Here is a 19,279-nt window from a genome sequence, read left to right as displayed (position 1 = left end):
GCAGATCCTGCTTCACATGTGGCACCCGTCGTGTTGCTCATGTTAGTACAAACCCGGTTATAAGTCTAATTCAGTAGGTCACATTTGGAGAAAAGGGGACGTGATTGTAGTTACGACAATTTGGAACATATCCTCAACCAACCAACCAACTCGTGATGGCGTCCGTAAAATTTACAAAGGAATGATTTCAACTTCACCACTTGGAACTCTTGGTTTGATAGCTTCCTTGTGATCAGCAACCCTCTATCAAGGAAATCATGATGGGAAATACAAGCCCTGGAATATTGTATCAACTGGAAGATATATACTCCGTATGCAGGCGCTGCTGAAATGTTGCTACATAGAAATGGAAAGTTTACAATTGGGGAGTTGAAATCATCTCTTTTGTCGTAAAGTTTTGTATTCAACCGACCCTCATTGTCAATTTCTAGATGTAAGTCAAGATATGAGGCAGACTTAACTGTATCTGTTGTATCCTTTATCTAAAGTTTGATGGGATAGATGCGTTCATCATAGTCACCAAATTTTGAATTGTTTTGTGAGAGAACATCATCTATATAACGGAAAGTAAAGTTAAAGGATACTGCTAACTTCTTTTTTTTTCTTCCTAAGGTGTTCCTGTATGAAGTCAATGTTTTTTGTTATGTCCTGGTCTAGTACTGTGCGATGGATTTCTTTTTCTGTATTATTTCAACTTGACAGTTTTGATTTTTGTTTAACCTTATACACTATTCTACCACATAATCTGGTTATATATAAACTTGGAAAGCTAATTGAAAAGGATTTTTATAATCGTGTTTTGGATGTATCTGTTGTAACAATAAACGATCGTTTTGGTTATAAAGGATAAATAATAATTGTGCTGGACATTATCTATTGAGTCTTTAAATTTCATGCTTTGCTCGACAATATATTTTTTATTCTTTATCACTAGATTATAAAGTGTCAAATTATCAGAATTCCAACGGATGCTAACTGTGCACCTATAATTTCAGATGTTTTTCTTTGCCTTAGTGAATCGTTTTTCGTGGAAAAACTTCAGAAAGGGAAAATGAAAAATTATGACAAACTAATCGACATTTTTAACAGTAATAGTAGGTAATAACTGTGGTACTTTCTGTTGGAAACTCAGTTTGTAAAACATGCTAAATGCATGTATTGAAGAAAATAATAAAGCTGATCGTAACAGTCAATACAGTTATTTTGTATACGTAACTTTATTGGTACAAAATGAAAAAAAAACTGAAATTGAAATATGAGACAAGTTTAACTTTACCATCATTAGTTTCCTTCTTTTGACAGCGAGCGATATTCCTCCAGACTAATTCTATGGCTTGTACATTTCACAACTAGTACGGTTTATTAGAAATGTGTTCCAATGAATCTGACATTTACGGACGTAAATAAAGGCGACAGTAGTTAACCGGTGTTCAAATCTCATAAATTGATTAAAAAGAGACAAATATGTTAACAAACAGAAACTGAAGGAATCGCAGGAACTTAAAAAGGAGCGAGACTAGTTGCAACGACAGGTTATGCATCATCCAACATGCGAGTTTACACTCAAATTGCCACAATGTATACTTGATTGGCGCAGTCTCGTTTTCAGGGTTAAAAATACCACAAAGTTTTGAATGCCTTAAAAACAGTTTACAGTCGTTATCAGCATCTAATTTATGAATATAATGTTCCTCGTAAAAAGAAACATTTGACTATTGTTCACCATACCTTTTAGTGCAATGTCGTTGTACTAAAATACTGAGAAAATATATATTTAATCTCGGGAACTTTCTTACATATTACGACATCATTCTTGCTAATTCAGTTTCTTTATCCAAATAACATAGGGAAAACAACATTTGAACGATACTGTCAACATATGTAACGGATTTCAGCATGCAAGGACGCCCAAAGACAAAAGTTCGAAAAGCTAGATACATGTATATATTATTTGGATATCAAATCCAACCAACAAGGACAAACAGAACATTCAAGATCGCAATAAGATCAAACTAGACCAACCGGGTATGGTCATTCTATTCCAAGGAAGTTGATTAGGATTACGGAATAATGAGTGCAAGAATATCATCGATATACAGAAGTGAAATGTATACCCCAAAAATGATTAATTTCCTCGAGATCTTGTCTTCAAGAAAGTTTTGAATAATCTCTACTTCATATACAGATTGGCTAGAAGAACACACAACTAGTACCTTAAATCATCGAATGTTTGTTGATATATCAATCTTTCAATTCCAACAAATAGTTTGTCAATATTTCATTTCACTTTGAATTATTATATTTTATTCAAAGAAAAATCTTCCCGATTTCGGACAAAATTGTATGGTAAAGACTGATTCTAAAGAGGAGATCCTGAACAATCAAAGGGCTGTTTATGTTCCTTTGAAATTGCAACAAATGTTGGAGAACTGGGTCTTCCTTCACTCTATTGATACCAAAATTATACGTGTACTTACATATAACGTTATATTGCAAGGTCTGCCAAGTGATCAACGAGACCTCTTTCCAAATTAGTAACATCTATTCTATCAACAGGGCTTCAAGGTAACTACGAAACTACCTACTTATTGGGTGTGTGAATCAATTGTGAATACTTTACCGTTCAACAAATATGTTATAAAACTTACAAAACCAAAAACCATCTCTTTTTAATACTATTTCTTTATTCTCAACTTAAAAATAATGTGAAAGAAAACAGAATGGACAACGCAGATACAAATATCAAGTTTTATGAAAGGACAAATGATGCTCTGAAGCAAAAACCACTCTAATTTGAGCAGAAGTTCAATGGACCTGACATCTTCAAACTCTCTCTTTTTTACAACATATTTCTTACATTTGGAGAATGTGTTTTTCAACAGACAATCTGCATGCCTATGGGAACTAACTATATATGTTCCCCTCCTTGCAGACTTGAACCTTTATTCTTATTAGGCATGCTTGATACAGAAGCTTTCACTAAATAATTCAAAAGCTTGGTGACTGTGTTGACCGTGATAAACTTGAAATATAGGATACAACATGTACAGCTATGTATTACTCATATCTAAACTTGCATCTAGAAGTTGACATTTTTGGGTCGGTTTAGAATTAAAATTTACGACATAAGAGATTATTTTAGTTTTCCCATCGAACTTTCCATTTCTATGTAGCACAATCCAGTAGGGCCTCTATATTGGATTCACATCTCCCATTTTATACGACATCCCGGAGCTTGAGTTCATTGATAAGGATTTACTGATCACAACAAATAGGGCTCCAAGTGATAAAGGTGAAATCATCCCTTCGAAAGTTTTACGGACGCAGTCATGTTTCGTTGACCGTTATGGAATATCGGTGTCACAGATGACCACGAAAATGGTATGTTTCACTTGTTGTTATTACACCCGACATCTTTTCCTCCATAATGATATTATGGAGGCACCTGTGGAGCAGGCATTGCTTAATTTTCATTCAAGAGCACCTGGGTTTTTGTTGGGTTCGTGTTGTTCAATCTTTATTTTTTTTGTTATGGTTTGTTAATGTTGTTTGTCTTCTTGTCGTTTTTATATTTAGACATGGTGTTGTCTGTTTTATTTGACTATTAATTTTCGATTACACCCTTGGTATCTTCCCTCTATTTTTGTTTATTTCTAGCTTTACCATTCTTAAATGCCGGAGGTAGAGTCCATGTCGTCACAATGTCTTTGACTGTAATGAGGAAAAAATTATGGGTTAGTAGATCATCTAAATGTTCCCGTTCTTAAAAAGTATTCCGGGTTAAGTTATGTATCTCATATATGCCCGAAGTTTCTGTCTTTGATATGAAAGATTTCCAGATAACGAGTCGTTCCAAATAATGAATCTATGTATAAAACAAAAATATCAGAGGGTCTGTATTTGTAAGCTCTAATCGCCTGAGAACAAACAAGGTGTGAATGAATTTAAGATACGACCATAGATCTGCCATCACCACCAAATACCTCTGCTATAGTATACGTCTCTATATACTTCCACGTTGGTTGCTTACGGCAACGTAATTACAGTACAACGTGCGGACAATAGTACCATGCCTGATGAAACTATAAAAAGCAGCAATAAGAATAAGAAGACAACGACGACGCCAACAATGACGATGACTATTATAACGACGCAATAAGACCAAGATGTCAATATGAGAATAATACATGCAGTGGCAGGAGAAGACCCTCATTTCTTTGGACTAACACTTTGATAAAATACTTTTTACAACAATACTATTCATAACAGAGAAGACAACTGAATATTTTGCCCTGGAGTAGGTTTGGGAAATTAAAAAACTCAAATGAAACATGCGGTATATGATTTAAAAATTATTTTAAACAGGAACAAACAATACATGATTTTTTTTTATTATTGTTATCACTTATAGTATTTGAATGTATTCTTTTAACAAGAGTTTTTTCACCACCTTGTCGTCTCCTTATGCCACTTCTTCTTCCTCTATCGTCTCCCTCCTCTACCACTCCTTCCGTTTCGTCCACTTCCTCCTCCTCTAAACCCATGTTGACCTCTTTCCTCTCTTATTGATGACAGTGAAGGTACATAGGTTGATGCTATGTCATCCTGTGGTAGAAATGTTGCCACAGTAGAGCCAGTACTTAGGTGACGTGGGCTTGAGTGTATCACTCTCTTTTTATTCATTCTTGTTTCGGGTGAAAGACATTTGAATTCTGTAATCATAATTAAAAAAAATATTCTTATTGATTCGGTTTTTACTTTAACAGCTTTCTAATTTTTTATTTTATTTTTGTAAAAATTGGAATAAACACTGAATCAGAAAGAAATTAAATGTCCTTGTACATTTGTTACCTTTACTGTTTAGTCCATTATTGGCAAATTAAATATACTTTTGGCGTGGCGGCGTGGCTCGGTACTTATACATCTCGCCATTGTGACACTGTGCTATGGTCAATTTTGTATGCTTGTCTTTATTTTATGCTTATGCACTTTGTCTATAGTGTCTATATACAATTTTGTTTTTCTTTCTTGAAATAGTTATTTGTTTTTAGTGATTAGGATTACATTGCAATGGTGACTGCTGTACCCCAATTTTTTACATTTTTACCAGTTATATCAGGTTTGTTTTGCTCAAACATTGTTGTCAATATAATGGAATTCTATGCGACTGTCATACATGTGAGAGGTTTAGCGAGCTATAAAACCAGGTTTAATCCACCATTTTCTACATTAGGAAATGCCTGTACCAAGTCAGGAATATGACAGTTGTTTTCCTTTCGTTTGATGTGTCTGAGCTTTTGATTTTGCCATTTTATAAAGGACTTTCCGTCTTGAATTTTCCGTGGAATTGGGTTTTTTTGTTTATTTTACTTTTTCCATTGAGTACATATTTTAGCTAAATATTCGTCTCCATATTTGCAATCATTTGGTTTCAGTCGTTCTATGACTTTTCAGATCACACATAAAACATACGGATACAATGCATATAAATCATAGTTTAAATAAATTCAATCAAGATAATTGTACTTAACGATAAAACAAACAAAACTTACTTTGTGGTTTTTGATTTACACCTGGGTTAGACCCTATCTTTAAGTTTTTAACTTCTCTAGCTATCCCAATACTGTTTTCTCCTCCAGCGGCAGTGCATAAATTGTCATCCTCCTGTTCATCATAAACCCTGTCTTCGTCAACTTCATGAATTGGAACATGACGTCTACTTGTACAATCTTCCGCTTCACAGCTATGCCCGCTACCTGATCTTCTATTGCGTTTATTACAACGTCCATGGATTATACATGTTGGATATCTAACATTATGCCAACAGTTATAACACCTGCATATTGTTACATTCATTTCTCCATGGGCACTGTAAGAAAATATAAAAATGACGATTGATTCTGATATTTTATTACCTAGGTCCTAAGACAGGTACGTACTATATCTAAAATAAATCTCCATATGTCTTTGATGCTAAATAAGGAATGTATTGTGTGGCTTTTCCAATGCTTTTCCAATAATAACATAAACGGTACCAATTTTTCTGCACCAGATGCGCCTTTTGACATTCAATATCTCTTCAGTGATCCTTGAGGCCAAAATATTTGAAAATCCAAAGCTTATTAGAAAGATGAAGAGCTATAAACCAAAAAGGACAAAAAAGTATAGCCAAAGCCGGGCAAGGAATCAGAGCTTTGCATGAGGGAGATGCATTCCTTCATTTTAAATAATTTCCAAAATTTTGTAACAACAAATTTTAATAACACAAAATCCGTATTTTACATGCCAGTACCGAAGTACTGGCTACTGGGCTGGTGATACCCTCGGGGACTATCAGTCCACCAGCAGAGGCATCGTCCAAGTGGTAGAAATAACATAAACGGTACCAATTTTTCTGCACCAGATGCGCATTTCGACAATCAATGTCTCTTCAGTGGTGCTTGAGGCCAAAATATGTGTCCTTAAGCCAGCATGCACAGTGTAGTGTTCTATCAACAATATTTATTGTTCAATTTGGATTACATGCATCTGGAGAAATGTTTGGAAAAGAAGTGATTTCCAAATTTCTTCTCGTAAGCTGGGACTTATACATAAATTTCGGACCTTTCTAGTAGTAATCAACATTAACATTGTCAGTGTCCCGCAGATAGTTATTCATTTATAACTTTCGATTTACACTATATAATTTTTTTTCTGTAAATTATGTTTGAAATGTGAATTATAATGATTTAATCGGATGTAATTTTCAAAACGCAGATGAAAAATCTATATGAAAAAAAAATGCAAGTGCGACCTTTTTATTTGTAAAATATGTGCTATAGCTGTAATTTATCAACAATTAGGAAAATGGTATATTAAACTGGTATAAAATCAGCAAAATGCAATAACAGTTATATATTTGTATGCCCTATCATATTGTCTTCATCAGAATAAGATATATGTTTATTCTAATACTGGAATTCCTTTTTTAAATGAAGAATGAATCTCCGTTTTAATAAAAAAAAAAGTCAGTAACTGTATTTTTGGAAAAATGCATATGTCGTTTGTTTTTTCTTGAAAACTTTAAAATCAAAAATAAAATAAAACAAATTGCACTATGCAACACTATGAAACATCCTATATCCAGTATAAAAATTATAAGTGATAAATTATCAAACAATAAGAAATAAAAAGGTTTAAAGAACACTTGCTTAGTCAAACGTATTTAACAACTACATGTTATTTATCAGCTGGCAATGTGAGTTCTGAATTTTAAGTCATTCATCAATCAATCAATGAAAGTGTGCAAAACTTGGTCTCTCTGTTGGTTGTAACAACAAACAATACGACCATTTATATTTACTATTTCGGTAGATTTTTCGTTTAAAAAATCGATTTTAGCAGAGACAAAGCAATATAAGTACCTAAATCTTTTTCCACAATTGTTGCAGTCAAACGCAGCCCAGCCCCATTCATTTTCTCTTGGTATCGGGTCATACTTCTGTTTGCATTTTCTACATTTAGAAACCTATGAAAAGGAAAATCAAGGCTATACAGTATTTTTTGCTATGGACTTCTTCGAAATTTATTGATTTCAAGTCTCTATTGTCTTCCACTTTGTATTAAAGTATGGTATAGATTATACCCATCAATGTGCTGATAGTTGCGAATCTTAAACTAGCTTCTTAAATTTGAAACAAATGATTGATATAGCCTTATATATTTTATAACAGGACATTGGGTACTGTTTTGAGTCAAAAACAGAAACCTAGTAATCCCTCTGAACAAACAGACTTTAATACACACATAGTAATTAATTTTATCTTTTTTTTCAGTTGAGGATAATTTTTCTAATTGAAGTAAACTAAAAGTTACCTGTTTTCGTATCGGAACACGCCACCACCAAACATTATCACATTGTTCACAAGCAAATTGTCGGACTGTTGACTTTACACCATCTTGTAAAGCTTCTATGACTTCGGGATCTGTTTTTAGTTCACTAATCACATCCTAGTATAAATGATAAGGTATAATAAGGTCATTTATTTTGCCCCTTGAATATGAAAATTAGTAAGGTATTATAAATCTACCCAGTAAGATCCTGCAGAATGATGTTGATAAGTCTATCAGATATAAGTATTTTTTATTTTTCCATTTCTGTGTTCTTTAGCAATAAAATTAACTTAATTTTAATATGTAGAAGAAGTTTACGATTTTGGTAATTTCAGGGGTCAAATAAATGTAAGGCTCTTGTGATACCTTAATTTTAATCTTATCTACCTTCCCACGATAGCTAATAAATCTTGGACTAATTAAAGTATGACGCTGTTGATGTTTGTTATCGTATATGTCTATAGACAGCAGGATAATCAATCGACGATTGATGTCAAACCTCTCTATAAAAAAGCGGGATAATCTCTCCAATGACCACGGGATAATCACACGGGGGATAATGTCATTTGTATTATAGATAAGCGTTGATTCTTGAAAAAGAAACAATGAGCCCTGAGGGCGAATGGTTTGTTTTTCAAATTCAAATTCTTTATTAACTTTGAGCATGCCCGGCTCATCAGTGTATTCAAATACAGTGTATGCATATTGCATATTACAAACAATATTAACAAGTATATGTAAGAGAATAATAATCCCTTTCTTCATGATTAAGTACGAGCGTTAGCAAAGGATTTCTATAAATGAGTTATAACTGCCTGAAGCACATTTATTAGGATTATTGATTGAAAGTTGAATTTTGAAACGAACAAAAATGATCAAAATAAGGATGTAAGGACTTACATTTAATTTTGGAAATTTTAATAAATTGTGTTTTAGACATTAAATGACACAACGTTACAATGAAAGTGTAGAAATTGTATAAGTATCCTAATTGTGCATATGAGTGTAAATTATGTAATATTTTAGTGAAGAATTATCTTTTTGTTCATTTACAGTTCAATTTAATAAATTCAAAATCAGAGTTACAACTAAATTGTATTCCACAGCCAATTTTAATCCAGCTCTTTACATTAAATACTACTTAATTAACTAAAATTTAAATGTTGAAAGAAATTGCTTTTTATAGGAAATTCAAAAGTAAATTCAATTTCCTGCATGTACCGGTATTTTGGAAATGACTATTCTTACTAACTGCGAATACAGTAATCTGAGTTTTAATAAGCGTAATACATGTAGCTAAAGATTAAGATTTTATTCAATTTTAAAAGTTTTTTTCTTTTCTTCTTGATATTGCGTATTTTTTTTGTAAATGAAAGTTCTAAATATTCACATAATAACACAAACGGTATCAATTGTACTGCACATGTAAACATCAAACTTATTTTGATCATTTTTGTTTGTTTCAAAATTCAACTTTCAATCAATAATCCTAATAAATGTGCTTCAGGTAGTGTAACTCATTTATAGAAATTCTTTGTTATGAACTGTAAATAGGCCTAAACAAAAAGATAAGTCCCTTACTAAGAACATGATTTACATTCATTTTTGACAATTAAGGAACACCAAATTCTACGCTTTCATTGGTCGAGACATCTTCGCTAGCCAAGGGTTACGATCCACTCCCCTCCTCTCCACCCTTGGCGGATTGAGATAGAATTTCGAAGACACAAGGTAATGATTTTCATTGGCTGCATCCAATCAAAAAGCACCTATAACATGATCATGTGTAAATGTAGAAAATGTAAGTAAACAATTACCACGTGCTGATTGTGCAACAAGTCTTTACATCCCTAAACATACGACGATATTTTGTGACAACTTAAATGTTTTTATTCAACTGTTAGAAGTTCCTGTGTGTGTTTCATGCACAAATGTTGGAATGTCAGGGTATATTTTCGTTTCCTGCTTCACCAAGTTTGTAGACACTAGGCGCTACCGTGTTTTCACTTCCACACTGAAGAGGGTTCAAGTGCTACCATTGGTCAAAAAATAATTTATTCGGAATGGGCGTGACTTTAATTAACGGTTTTTAGCGATAGACGGCGCAACATTGTTATCACAAATGTTGGCTCAATCTGCCAAGGGTGGAGAGGAGGGGAGTGGATCGTAACCCTTGGCTAGCGAAGATGTGGTCGAGAGCACTTTGCTATATTCTAATGTGTATAAATAACAATAGGTGACGACAGAAGTTTCATGAATCAACGCTTATCCATGGTGCCTCTTACTTAGATCATACTCACCCCTTCTCGACCAATGAAAAGTCAGTTTTTTCCCTTCTAATGTTCATATTACATGGCTTCCCATGCACTATAAAATGCTATACATGAATGACTTTTCATTGTAGATTAATTATGAAAGTGAACTCTTAATAACTTCACTAACGAAGTGTACAATCCCCTGAGGCATTTTCCTTGGGAAAATAGCCTACTGATTAAAGATGAAAGGGAAAAGAATTCTAAAAATTCATTTTGAACATTGCAAATTTTATATTATTAAGTCTAGGTTAGTCTATGAAAAGGTATATACTATGAAATTTAGAGCGAGGGGCTTGCCCCGAGCTCTTAATTTCATAGTATATACCTTTTCATAGACTATCCAATTTAGCACATATTTACAACTCGAATAATCTTTTAATTGGTCTATTGATAGTTTATTTTGGCTGACTACTTGTATCACAGGTGTTTGTAAAACGGAGCTCATTAACGAAATTTTGTAAATCTACTCACTAGTATCATTGTAAAATATGTGATTTCAAAAGGCCCTTGACTCCAGAATGAAAAGATGGTAGCTGCTGGTGTACGTATGTTTATTGATATAAAGCGGTGTTTTACTATACATGTACTTCTTTACATGGTAAGATGACGAAATAAATTGAGCAAAAGCAGGCAATAATTAAATTGCAGTTGAAGCTTTACATGTCTTGAAAACAATTTTCAATTTCACCGGCAGTAAAACTAAAGCTATAATAAATTTGATACATATAGATAGTATGCAGTGGTGGATCCAAGGGGGGGTTCAGGGGGTTGCAAAACCCCCTTTTTTGGACGATCAATGCTTTTGAATGGGGATATATGGTTTGAAACACCCCTCCCCCTCCTTTATCCAAGGTTGAAACCCCCTTTTAAAAATGGCTGGATCAGCCCCTGGTATGTCCCAATAGATAGTCTAGCGGATAGTCATTAAAAAGCAACTACCAAAAGGGTTTATGTTTATTTTATTCATTTCAAAGTAAAAACTAAAAGATTTATAAGTTATATAGGTGGCACATTCTCTACAGACATTATCACGGTTTTTCAACTAATGACATCGTCCTGAAAATGCATGAAATATTTGCCACTGGACATTAAGCAACCAATAATCAATCAATCAATCAATTCATGACGAAATAGATCAAGTTGCCTTAATTTCCCTTCACAAGGTTTCATAGTACACACTTTTTGGTATACAAAGTAATGGCATGGATGATAAATTATCACAATTTTAAGATGGCATTGTACTCTAATCAAGGTATAAAGAACCATATGTGTTACTCTTTATTTAAATGAAAGAAACTTGCAATCGTCAAAAAGATTTTTTTAGATCCAAAGATTTTAATAGCGGGATATTTAAAAATCAATGTGAAAACTAATTACAAACTATTTAATTTGATTTAAAACACAACATTTTATTTCAAAATAGCCAGTGGCAATTTTTGTTTTAATATCTTGATTACGATACAATAAATAAATTTGGTGTATTTACTGTCTTCTGATTGGTTAAAAGTATTACCTTTATTTTCAATGTTGTCAATTTTTATGGCGACACGCCCACTCTGACGTTGTGTATTCATACGCCAACATGTGTGTACGTTGTTATTGTTAATATAAATAATATAAAAAGCTCTTTGAGCCTTATTTTTGATAGAAATTTATTTATAATGAATGGCTATTATTTATTTTGAATTTATTGAACCATAAAATTAATTTTATGGTTCAATAAATTCAAAATAAATAATAGCCATTCATTAAATGAAATTTTACCCTTGTGGTCATTCATGCGTAGTTACTTAGTATACACGGGAAAAGTATGTACTATGAAAATTAGAAGGCAAATTCAAGCAATTTGACTGGACGAGAAGTTGTAAGTATGTGCTAAATTGTTCAGACAATACTTGGTCATGTTTTATGAAGATTTAAAGCCCTCGGCTACGCCTTGGGCTTTAAATCTTCATAAAACATGACCAAGTATTGTCTAACCTATAATTAAACTATTGTGGTGGTGTCTTTTCTTAATTAGAAGGTATTGTGAGTGAGTTTTAATAACCTTGTTGTCATGTTCAACGGTGCATTAATAAATCAAAGTTCACAATTAATTGGTTAGAGAAATACACGTTTGTCTTTAAATTATTATGCATCTGAATATTATCCGTAATTTACAAAATAAGATATATTCGAACTTATTTCTAAGTATATATAATAAGTATGTTACCGAAATGTCTAGCAAGAAACCCAATTCTAGGCACATCACGATTTACTCGCATAAAACAGATAAAATCATACTATATTTATAAAACAAAAATGGACAAATTGAATGTAATCATTTTCTTTTCAAATACCTGAAACAGCCGATAATAATCCAAAAATAAACGGGAAAACCCGCTATTATTACAAAAATATTCACAATAACATACAAAATAAGAAAAACGTAAAAACTAAAGAATAGGGGAAACAAAGAGAAAACTGGGATTAAAACCTAAACCGAAAAGTCTCTACTTTTAAATTGACTCTATAACTCATTGATCTTAACCTCTCAGCTACCAACTTCACTGATACGCTTTTGTCTATTACTAGTATCATGTATCCATAAAGGTACCAGACCTGTGTGTCCGTTGTACCGATATGTATTATATATGTTCATTTATATATAAGTGTCGGTTAGTGTATGGAAAGGTATATACTATGAAATTTAGAGCGAGGGGCTTGCCCCGAGCTCTTAATTTCATAGTATATACCTTTCCATACACTATCCAATTTAGCACATATTTACAACTTGAGTAATCCTGTAATTAGTCTATTGATATGTTTTGGCTGACTAAGTGTAGCTCATTTACGTAGTTTTGTAAATCTACTCACTAGTATCATTGTAAAATATGTGATTTCAAAAGGCCCTTGACTCCAGAATGAAAAGATGGTAGCTGCTGGTGTAAGTATGTTTATTGATATAAAGCGGTGTTTTACGACACATGTACTTCTTTGCATGGTAAGATTACAAAATAAATTGACCAAAAAGCAGGCAGTAATTAAATTGCAGTGGAAGCTTTACATTCTTAAAAACATTTTTCTATTTCACATAAAAACTAAAACTATCATAAATTTTACACATATAGATAGTTTGCAGTGGCGGATCCAAAAAGGGGAAGGGAGTTCAAGGGGGGGGGGAGGGGGGGGTGGTGGTAGAAAACGCCTTTTTCGTGATGATCAATGGGTTGGAACCCCTTTTAAAAATACCTGGATCTGCCCCATAGGTAGTCTAGTGGACAGTTTACATGCATGAAATATTTGTCACTGGACATTAAGCAACCAATAATCAATCAATTCATGACGAAATAGATCAAATTGCTTTAATTTCCCTTCACAAAGTAATTGCATGGAAAATAAATGATTACAATTTTTAGATGGCGTTGTACTCTAATCAAGGTATAAAGAACCATATTTGTTACTTTTTATTTAAATGAAAGAAACTTTTAATCGTCAAAAACATTTTAAGATTCAAAGATTAATAAGTAGGATGTTTAAAAATCAATTTGAAAACTAATTACAAACTATTTAGTTTAATTTAGAACACAGCATTTATTTCAAAATAGCCAGTAGCAATTTTTGTTTTAATATCTTGATTACGATACAATGAAATCTTACACTTGTGGTCATTCATGCGTAGTTACTTAGTACACGGAAAAAGTATGTACTATGAAAATTAGAAGGCAAATTTAAGCAATTTGATTGGACGAGAAGTTGTAAGTATGTGCTAATATAAAATAGACATTTAAGTTTCATTCATTGGTAGCCGAGAGTTTTCGTCGATGTGTTGATATTAGTCACACATAACAGATTTGAAGGAGGGGTTCGATTCCAAGTGAAGGCATATACTAACTACAAAAGGAAAAGGTAAGTTTTTAAATTAATTTCATTAGTGAACAGAAATCAGTAAATTAGCCAATTCAAACTTAATGAAATTAGACACTCAGAGGAAACAATTGAATATAATTTGGTGTGTCCATTTCAGCGACAGATTTAGGAAGTGTTGATTCTATAATAGTTAACCCATGAGGACGCGGTGTGTCAGTGTAAGATCACCCCGATGGCCGGAGGTATACTACTGTTGCCTTTATTTGGTTTATCAGCTCTTCAACGTTTGTATAAGATTTTAAAATATTTTAGCCTCGAGCATCACTGAAGAGCCATTTATTATCGAAACGTGCATCTGGTGCAATAAAATGAGTACCGTTAATGTTATTACTACAATCGGGTCGAAACCTCTGCTGTTGGGCTGTTAGCCCCCGGTATCACAAGCCCAGTAGCCAGTACTTCGGTACTAAGTTTTTCTTGTTTACTTAGGTACTTGCATGAAAACTCGGGTGTTTATGCTGTTATGAAATTTTGACATCATTTTGAATTAAGGAATGTATCTCCCTCATGCATAGCTCTGATTCCTTGTCTAGATTTGGCAATACTTTTATCCTATTGGTTTTATCAGCTATTTAACGTTTGTACTAGATTTTGCAATTTCAAATATTTTGCCTCGAGCATCACTAAAGAGATATTGATTGTCAAAATACCCATCTGGTGAAATAAAGTTTGTACATTTAATGCTAGAAGAATGTCACGCGTGGGATCTATAATTACCTGCAGTACAAATAACTTTCAAAACTATTTTAATTTGCCCTTGTTAGGCATATTTCCCAATGTTTGCATGTTTCAGTTTAAATACAAACGTTGCGTTCACAGATGCTTAAAAGGGGAAAAGAAACCAAGCGAACAATAAAAAACAATAACTTTAAGAAGGACAGTTTACGCCATAACCAAAAGTAAACGGACGAACAGACAACAATCCGTAAAACACTCTGATACATAGAACACACCACATTGAGCAACACGTAACAACAAACAAATCGGGCGGGAACTCGTATGATATACGGAAGGATCAAGAGGAAAACTGATTGGTTGCTATACTTTCTTGTGGTCTTTTCTATTCATATAAAACATATATAAACCTAAATATGAATAAAATGAGGTACGAGTATAAGTAAATACAACGGCAAAGCAAACACAGAAACCCCACAAAAGAATTTAAGAATAAATAATACCTCAGACAAAGATGTTAATTTTCTAACTTCTTTTGCCTCATCTGCAAAATAGATAATATTCAATCATTCAAAAATATACAACACTGAAAACAAGAGCAGGACAAACTCCTGGAATATGAAACAATGATGTCATAATATTAAACCTGAAAAATTCATATATTCTGCTCTAGATGCAGATATTTTTCATATTCCGCAATGATGATAGTAAAACATCTGCTGGGAATGTCTGAACATTACATGAAGACTGAAAGAAGTGAAGAATTTGTATTTGAGAAATCTTAGTCATTATCCAAACTGGAAAATAAAATAAACAATTTTTACAATATACAACAATGAAGAGCAGGAATATATTCTTGTATTAAAATGTATTATAAAATATCAACTGCAAGTTATATATGGAGCTTTTTATGGAGATAATTGAATGAGCATACAAAAAAAACATGATCGTCAATTTAGAACAATAATAACTAATTCCATTTGCATATAAGTTGTTGTTATGACGAAGAGTTAACATTATTATGTTACATTATAGACCATAATACAACTTCTATGTAATAACCTATTTTATTAAAATCTAGATTGTTGCTTTATATATATCAAATCAAATATTTTTATAACAGTTTTTTAGTAGATCAACTTAATAACCCAATGGGCAATTTTCATTTGTATTTCAAAATATTATATCTTTAATTAATATGTCTACAAAAGTGACAAAAAGGGAACAACAAAAAATACCAAAATCCATCTTAACTCAACTTTGCCTTATATGAGGAAGTTGGTACCTTAGTTTCTAATAGTTTAGCAAGTATATAATGAATTTGGTTTATAAATATTTGACTGTACCTATTTAAACTCTCCTTAAATCTGAATAATTCATTAATTCATATGAAAAATCACAAAGAATACTATTATATTATAGTTACTTACTTCAAGTCTCAACACTTTAATTTTGTATTTGACTTAGATATAAAGTCCATGATAATTGAAAAAAAAACCTTAACGGGTCCGGTGCAACCCTGTGTCTTGCCTGCCATTGCTGTTGTCATAGTAAAATTGCAATATTGACTGCCAAAAAGTCAAGTTATCAGTAAATATGTAAACAAAAATTAAAAAAATTCTTCAGATGTTATTTCGTGATCATGAAGAAGTTTCTGTCCAATTTTCGTAACAATCCATGAAGGTTCAACAAAGTTATTGATGTAAAAAAAATTAAACACAAAATTGAATGTTAATTTTAACTGCAAAAGTTCATTTGGTCCATCTATGAAGTAAGATACTGAATAATGAACAAACAAACAAATTCAAAATGCTTCTATCAAAGTTTCGTAAAATTCCATGAAGGTTTGACAAGGTAATTGATTTTTCTAAAGAAAACAAGAGTCGGTGCACACGCTGAAATGTCTCGCCTGTTTTACTGACCATTGATTTTATGTTGAAAGTCTTTTACTAGGTTTTACTACAAGTATCACATAAACTTCACATTTTTAAAGATCCATGAAAATGAGGTCAAGGTCAGATAAAAACTGTCACACAGACATGTACACCCTACAATTATTCCATACACCAAATATAGTTGGCCCATTGCTTATGGTAATCGAAAACAGACCAAAACACAAAAACTTATTGTTAACCAATGAACCATGAAAATGAGGTCACGGTCAGATTATACTGACTAGACAGACATGTACACCTTATAATCATCCCATACACCAATTACAGTTGACCTATTATTATTCGTGTTTGAAAAACAGACCAAAACACAAAAAAAAAACTCAACATTGACCAATGAACCATGAAAATGAGGTGAAGGTCAGATGACATTAGCTAGACAGACATGTACATCTTACAATCATTCCTTAAACAAAATATAGTTGGCCCATTGCTTATAGTATCTGAAAACAGACCAAAACACAAAAACTTAATGTTAACCAATGAACCATGAAAATGTGGTCACGGTCAGATGATACTGACTAGACAGACATGTACACATTACAATCATTCCATAAACCACATATATTTGACCTGCTGCTTGTAGTATCTGAGAAACGGACCTAATCACGTAACGTTAACCTTGATCACTGATCCATGAATTGAGGTCGAGGTCTGGTTAACCCTGTCTGACGGACATGTAGACGTTGCAAGGAACCCATATACCAAATATAGTTATCCTATTACTCATTCAGCTCAGCTTTGGGCGCTGTGATTAGCAATAAAAATTATTCTATTCTATTCATAATAAGTGAGAAATTGACATGACAAAAAAACTGTACTTTATTTTAAGCAGTCGCTGAACCATGAAAATGAGATCATGGATAATGGGCATATGACAGACGGAAACTTTGTAACATAAGGTATCTGCATACAAGGTATGAAGCATCCAGGTCTTCTACTTTCTGAAATATAAAGCTTTATACAAATAGTTTACGCCGCCAGCGGATAGTAATACCTATGTCTCGCATACTGCGATGAAACAGGCGAGACAAAAATGAAACACAGACATAAATTAAATGCTGACGACGTCGACGCCGTCGCCGATGAAAACGATGACGGATGTAGGATCGCTGTGTCCCGCTTCCAAGACTTTAATCGCAAGCTCGACAAAAATGATAACATACTTTTAAGCACGAAGTTGACGGCAGCGTTCTTGTCCCAATTAAGATGTTCAAATATTCTTCTTGTGTCTTCTGCGTCAAATCTGCCATGAAAAATTTCCCGAAACTCACGAACCATGATCTGAAATACAATTATAAATCTTTGTTTTCGTATCTCTTTATACATAAAATGATATACAGATAATTTCTTCATTCTTTATATTAATACTAGACTAAGTCCGCAAAACGAGGAACAAGATTAGTTTTCTTTATTTCAGGTCTGGTGCATTTTATTTAAATTACGTATTAAAAAGCTTCATATCCGATTCAATAATTACGAGTCATGTTACGAAGTAAATGATTCATTTTTTTGTACTTTCGTTATCGCTTCGACGACTTAGAAGTGCGCCTATCTATACTGTTTATTATAAGTGGTTGAGTTACCTCTTTTTCCTCTTCAGATGCCATTTTGCTTGTGTGTTGATGCTCTTTGATCCCTATGACGTGACATGAACTATAAGTTATCTCGTTCAGGAAGGTAAATACATTTTTCGAAAATAACTCAAACGGCAGTATTGATTATCTGTTATAATTAACTAACCTGCATTATGTTATTGATATATTTCTTTCGACGTCTAGTAACCTTGTTTGCAGACATTCGATAAGTAATGTATACTGTTAATCAGAAATTGTACACCCCAACAGCAGTCTACATAGAAAGGGGTATGATATGAAAACTTCGTCTATTCTGCTAAAACCATTTTTGTAGTGTAGCTGCTTTCGTAAAAGTTTTACTTTTTCTCTTTGTTGATCTCTCAAACTTTTGTTTGTTAATCAGTATTGTAGCAGACTTTTGTCCCTTAGCTCTGTAACAGGTAAATATTCGGAAACATTGTATCAAACTTTCAGTTTCGAATACATTGGGACATTTCTTTACAAAAGAGCTTAAAATGCAAATGAACCAAGTTTTTGGAATATGACTCTTATTTTGCAGGAAATACAAATAATAACTTTAATAAAGTTGGCGGTTATAAATATATATAGAAAGCGCTTCTAACGATAATAAAACAATAAAGATCTTACTATTTACTATAGTTGTAATTTGATAACCTTTAAGATTTTATGTATTAAAAGGATCATTAATGTTGACATAAAGCTGGGTTTACAACCATCAAATTTACACTGCTTTATGTCATCCATATTTAGTTAGTGTTTGCAGAGAAATATACTAAGTAATACAATTATTATTATATTAAATGTTTTAGTTTAAACATATTGTACTTGCTAAATTAAAGCAAAATGGACGAGACACAAGTAAATCATACTTATGAAGGCTTCTCCATAACACAATTTAATATATTCAATAGTAATTTAACAGTTTTGTATCTAAAACAAAGTTTTCGGAAAGCCAATT

At 32.7% G+C, this 19,279-nt stretch overlaps 1 protein-coding gene across 1 annotated transcript; it reads right to left on the bottom strand.

Moving 5' to 3' along the window:
* Positions 1-4,339: 4,339 nt before the first annotated feature.
* Positions 4,340-18,446, bottom strand: LOC127732984 (shiftless antiviral inhibitor of ribosomal frameshifting protein homolog). The gene is made up of 7 exons (XM_052242239.1): positions 18,310-18,446; positions 17,890-18,007; positions 15,275-15,315; positions 7,855-7,989; positions 7,404-7,507; positions 5,553-5,869; positions 4,340-4,712 (listed from the first exon to the last, which is right to left on the bottom strand). The coding sequence occupies exons 1-7, from the start codon at positions 18,331-18,333 to the stop codon at positions 4,483-4,485; spliced, it is 969 nt and encodes a 322-aa protein (XP_052098199.1). The 5' UTR covers positions 18,334-18,446; the 3' UTR covers positions 4,340-4,482.
* Positions 18,447-19,279: the final 833 nt, after the last annotated feature.

Source organism: Mytilus californianus, unplaced genomic scaffold (genome assembly GCF_021869535.1).
Source record: "Mytilus californianus isolate M0D057914Y unplaced genomic scaffold, xbMytCali1.0.p SCAF_3, whole genome shotgun sequence".
Taxonomy (NCBI): domain Eukaryota; kingdom Metazoa; phylum Mollusca; class Bivalvia; order Mytilida; family Mytilidae; genus Mytilus; species Mytilus californianus.
The sequence above is the reverse complement of the archived record's forward strand: the minus strand, read 5'-3'. Positions and strand labels throughout refer to the sequence as shown.